Raw genomic sequence first — 4,994 nt, 5'->3', positions numbered from 1 at the left:
GAAAGTCATCAAGCTGACGCTTAAGAACAATTTCAGACTCTTTTAAAATTTCAATGTACGTTGACTTCAACAAACTATTATCACATTTCATGGAGGAAGATATAACATCAGTCAAAACATGGTCATGATCATCATTGTTACAAAACGAATCATCAAATACAAATGACAGAGAAAATGAAATTTCGGATTTCCATTGATCTAAAAAGTCTTTCATCAATTTCACATACTTAGGAAATTGTCCATAAGGGACATCACTATTCATCAACCGCCAAAATGGGGTTGTGAAAAGTTTAGAAAACAAAGCAATGGCTGTGATCATTGAAATAAGTCCATCATCATTGAGATCGAGAAAAATACTCTGCAGCTTCAAATTTGAATGAGTAACATAGTCAGTAAGGAAAGATTTAATGTCATGATAATGAAATATAATGGCATATGCATTCTCAAACAAATTATTAAATCTGTTCGAGCGGAAACTCGTAAATTTCGACGATTTACCAATTGATGAACAAAAGGCAAGCCACTCCTCCCTACTCCCATTTTTTTCATCACCTCTTGGTCCCAAAACATCTGATGTCAACCTGATAAGTCTAAAGGCTGCATTTTGTTCATCATTGGCAAATCGTTGAAAAGAAGAATTCAAATCTCTTCCAAATTTTCCCACCTCACTCTCAATTTTACTACAAGCATCCTCTGTCGCTTTCACCAAACCCAGAAGAAAGTGGGCGTTACAAAAAAGAAAATGTGTAGTACTGTCTTCACCAAGGATATCATTCTTATAAGCTGCTAACTTTTTACCATAACATTTCATCACAGATGCCCTGTATGACATAATACATTTCATTTTAGTAATAATGGATTTAAATATGTTATCTTTACTTGAACTGTTGGTAGAAGAATAAATTTGGCTCATATCATCAAAAATTTCAATGGTTTTTTCTAGAAGGGTCTGGGCATTATCAGAAGCTACTTCAGAAAATCCTAAAGACAATGATAACTTATTATCTAAAACTATATGTCGCTCTATATAATGCTTTTTATCACGACTGGTGCCATCTGTGGCAAATGTAAAATGATCTGTTTTATTAATTTCATCGACAACATGATGATGAGCAATATGAGCTGCTTCACTGGCAAAATTAAGTACTGTGGATGCACAAGGCAACAAAGAAAGATCAAAATTACGTTTGAATAAATATTTAGAAACAATTTGAATAACTAAGCTACAATGTTGGGCAGCGACATTGGCTTCACCCATGAGTGACATACAGGTAAGTCTAACATCATCAGAAAACTGATTATATCTAGAATCTCTCAACTTAACATCATTGTGTTCAGCTTCTAACTCCAAAATACTGGTGACAGTTATTCTAAAATCATCCAATTCTTTTTTATATTTTGACTTTAACTGCTGCTCAGCCCTTTTCTCTTTTTTCAATAAATTCATTTTATGTTCCATGTCATCTCTCTCACTTTTAACAGAATCAATAATTTTATCTTTCTCCTCAAGCATAGCTTGAAATTGAGCAACTTTAAACAAAGGAATGGTTGTTGATTGAATTCCAACATTCTTACCTTTTTTTTAACAATCACTTTTTCTTTTACAGATAAACACAATCTCTCCTTTAACATATCTCTCTCACCTTCCAATTCAGTAATTACATTCTTAAACTCATCACATTGTTTTCTTAAACTATCACAGTGCATCTTCAGTAGTTTCATTTCATGTACATAATTATGATTACATTCAACAACAGTAACAGGTAAAGACTTTGTAGTAGAAATAGTATTCGAAGTTCCACTGTCAAACAGTCGTCTGGCAAGAAGGTCAGCAAGTTTATCCGGCTTATGCTTTAGTTTTAACTTATCCTTTTTTGCTTTCACAAGCTGTTGTTTTACTTGTGATGGAGTTGGATTTGAATCACAGCAAAGGGCCTGAATCCATCTTATCAAAAATGAATCACCTAATCCTGTTTTGTTTTTAACAACTTCTAAGGAAAGAATAGTGTTTACAGTTGGTGTAAATCCAACAGGTGGAGAATATTTAGACACTTCATCGAGAAGAATAGATTTGTTAAGTCCAATGCTGGTCAGGTGATCGGGGACAATACTTTCCTGGGCAGACATGGATAAGAACTTAGCAAGTTCCTCAATGTTGTCGGGCAGACTATCATAAGACGAGACTGTCTTTTGAATCTTGTACTGTAACTGCGCTTCAGTTATTCTTTCATCCGGAAAAATCTTCATAAACCACGTCAAGACCTGTGGGAGAATTTAATGAAATAATATAAATATCACGGATAGGAGTTGAGTTAAAAGTAAACAAAATCAAAAGCATCTCACCATGAATCTTCGAAGATACATTTCAAAATATGATTAGTAGACTGTGCGAAGAAACAAATGCCAGTAAATAAATAGTGATAAAGATTTTATTCATGTGAATCGTAATATAAAAAGGGCAAAATCTGCTCCTGATACATGATAAAATCACATCACCAGAAATTTGAATGAAGATAAATATATGGTGTATGTCACTATCAGTGGATCAAGAAACATAAATAAACGATTACTCTGTGCATATCCCACATTGTCATGCAGTGACATGCTCTTTAAACCACTTACATTTTCCTTGGCAACAGACATCTAACACAAAGGGCATAAGATTCAAGTTATCACCAAGCAGCTTGTTGCATTAAATCATAGTCTTCGTGGCAGCCCTGTAGGACTCGAACCCACAATCAACATATTTGGTCAGGCTCAGAGCCTTAAGTCATACGATTACATCACAATAAATGATGCACAATCGAGTTCCAAAAAACTAACTTACAGGTTAAAAGGGTTTCACAAATGACAGGAGAGAAAAATACTACTTACCAAATTCCATGATGCATGTGCTTCTTCCCTTAAAGCTGACAGTTGAACCAAAACTTTGTTAGTCAAGGTCAATGCAGGCACTGTTGGTCTCCTTCCTCTACCCTCCATAAGAAAGATGCTTTTAAGAATGGTGTAACTTTCATCCTCTGTAGAGTAAAGCAAGCATAAAAGTGTTAGCCTAAAGATTAAGTTTGAAGTGGTTAGGTAAACAATTCATTCACTCCACTCAACAATGGTCAATGTTTAGATATTAAAGGTTTATGTGCTGACTAACGTGAAGCAACATTCCATAAATCCCAGACACGGTAGAGGCAAACAGTCAGGCTTCTATCGAAACAACATTTCTACTGGAGTTGGAGCCACAATGGATTGGTATTTTGAGCTTTGCCAGATCGCCTAATTGTCTATCACAATTTGGAGCTCATGATAACCAATGGATTAGCTAAACTAAAGGATTGTAGTAGTACATTAAAAAATTGTCCAGAGTTTCAATTCAACTTACTTAAACTGTCTAAACCAAAACGATTTGGATAAGATAAACATAAACAATAAACCAAAACAAGACACAAATTTACCAAGATAAATATACAGGATGCAACAATAACAAACATTTGTAAATAACACATTACAGAGAATAAAACAAATCTAAATGAGAAAGACAAGATAACTAAAATCCTCAGAAATGATCTTGTTTACATTACACACACTGGGAAACCCTCCATTATAAACTTAAGTTAAAAATAGAACTTGACCTAGATAAATTTAGAATGTCATTTTCCTATATTTCACAAGCACAGAGACAGTTAAATTGGTATAAAAAGATAAAGACTACAACCCATTATTACTAAATAACACCAAATGTATGTTTAATAACCAATAAGATTAATAAATGAAGGGTTAAAGTTCGTAGTCGTAAGGAAACCCTGGCTGACTTGACTGGGACAACAGAATTTAAATTTAAATATTTAAAAAACTAGCTCAAACATTGATACAAATGAAAACCAAAATATTATATAGATATACTTACGTATAATTGTATTTGGAATTGTAATTGCTGGGTCCAATTGTCCGTCTTGAAGACAAACCGATGCATTGTTGACAGGAGTGTCACTGTCGGGTTGATGATCAGCCATAACGGCGGACAGCCGGCCTTTCGTCCAGTTGGAGTGGGGTCACATTTTTTAAGATTACCGGATCATGATAATCAGTACATCCTTAAAACCTATACAGGTTTTTAGAGCATATAATCAGGATTACATTGGTTCTTGTTTGAAATCATTATTTTCAAAAATGCCGGAATAAACATTCAAAAACCTAAGACGCTCGTGTTCACCCTACAGCTACGATCGCTCTACCTGGAGGAAGGAAATGAAAGAGGTATCCGGTTGTACAAAAACTCAATCCGATTCTAACGAAACAAACCGCATAAAAATCGGATCACTCATGATGGAGTAAACGAATTTAGAAAAATATAGGTAATTTGAAATTGACGCGACATGGCTTCAGAAATCGCATTTTGACGGAAATGACAAGCGACACATTTCAATAAAAATAACTATGCCATGTTCTGTTAATTCAATAAAAAATAAGTTCATTGTAAAGAGAATTTAATGACGGTTACATTGATGTAAGATTCACCAACGTAGCAGTGACGGGAAATTACAAAAATTGCATTTTAAAACATCGGATTTTGCCGTTTTACTCGTCCACCGACCGATTTGTCGCCGATAATTAAGGCCAGTTTGTGGTACCTTTTGTTAACCTATTAACTGTCTACCTCTAGTAAAACATGCTTTTAAAAATTTGGCTAGAAAACTCTTCCTTCACATATTCATCGATTTAAAGGACCCATGTGAGGTCCCAGGTTTGAGAGTTTTTGCCAAAAGAATTCATTTAAATCGATCGATATTTGAAGGACCAGTTTTCTGGCCAAATTTTTGAATTCATGGTTAACACAATGAATATTAAAGGAAAAAAAGATGTCTTATGCAAATTATCAGTAGATGTATACACCATCATATCGTGTCCCTATCATAGCATGTTACTATACACATAATGCTACTCACAAGATTAATGCATGGCATAGAACGAAATCCACCAAGACATTCCTGGGGTCGACA

The 4,994-nt window shown here is 34.4% G+C and overlaps 1 protein-coding gene across 1 annotated transcript in view; it reads right to left on the bottom strand.

Annotated features, from left to right (window-relative positions):
• Positions 1-4,241, bottom strand: part of LOC144977627 (uncharacterized) — a 6,678-nt gene extending 2,437 nt beyond the window's left edge. The window contains exons 1-3 of the mRNA XM_078923043.1: positions 3,902-4,241; positions 2,875-3,020; positions 1-2,262 (exon numbers count right to left, since the gene is read on the bottom strand). The exon at positions 1-2,262 is cut by the window's left edge and continues 2,437 nt beyond it. Of these exons, the coding sequence (XP_078779169.1) occupies positions 1,444-2,262; positions 2,875-3,020; positions 3,902-4,007 (1,071 nt within the window). The 5' untranslated portion in view covers positions 4,008-4,241 and the 3' untranslated portion in view covers positions 1-1,443. The remainder of the gene's footprint in view (positions 2,263-2,874; positions 3,021-3,901) is intronic.
• Between the last annotated feature and the right edge of the window lie 753 nt (positions 4,242-4,994).

Source organism: Berghia stephanieae, chromosome 1, assembly GCF_034508935.2.
Source record: "Berghia stephanieae isolate SIO BIC M18660-M18661 chromosome 1, UCSD_Bste_1.3, whole genome shotgun sequence".
In the NCBI taxonomy this organism is placed as follows: Eukaryota; Metazoa; Mollusca; class Gastropoda; order Nudibranchia; family Aeolidiidae; genus Berghia; species Berghia stephanieae.
The sequence above is the reverse complement of the archived record's forward strand: the minus strand, read 5'-3'. Positions and strand labels throughout refer to the sequence as shown.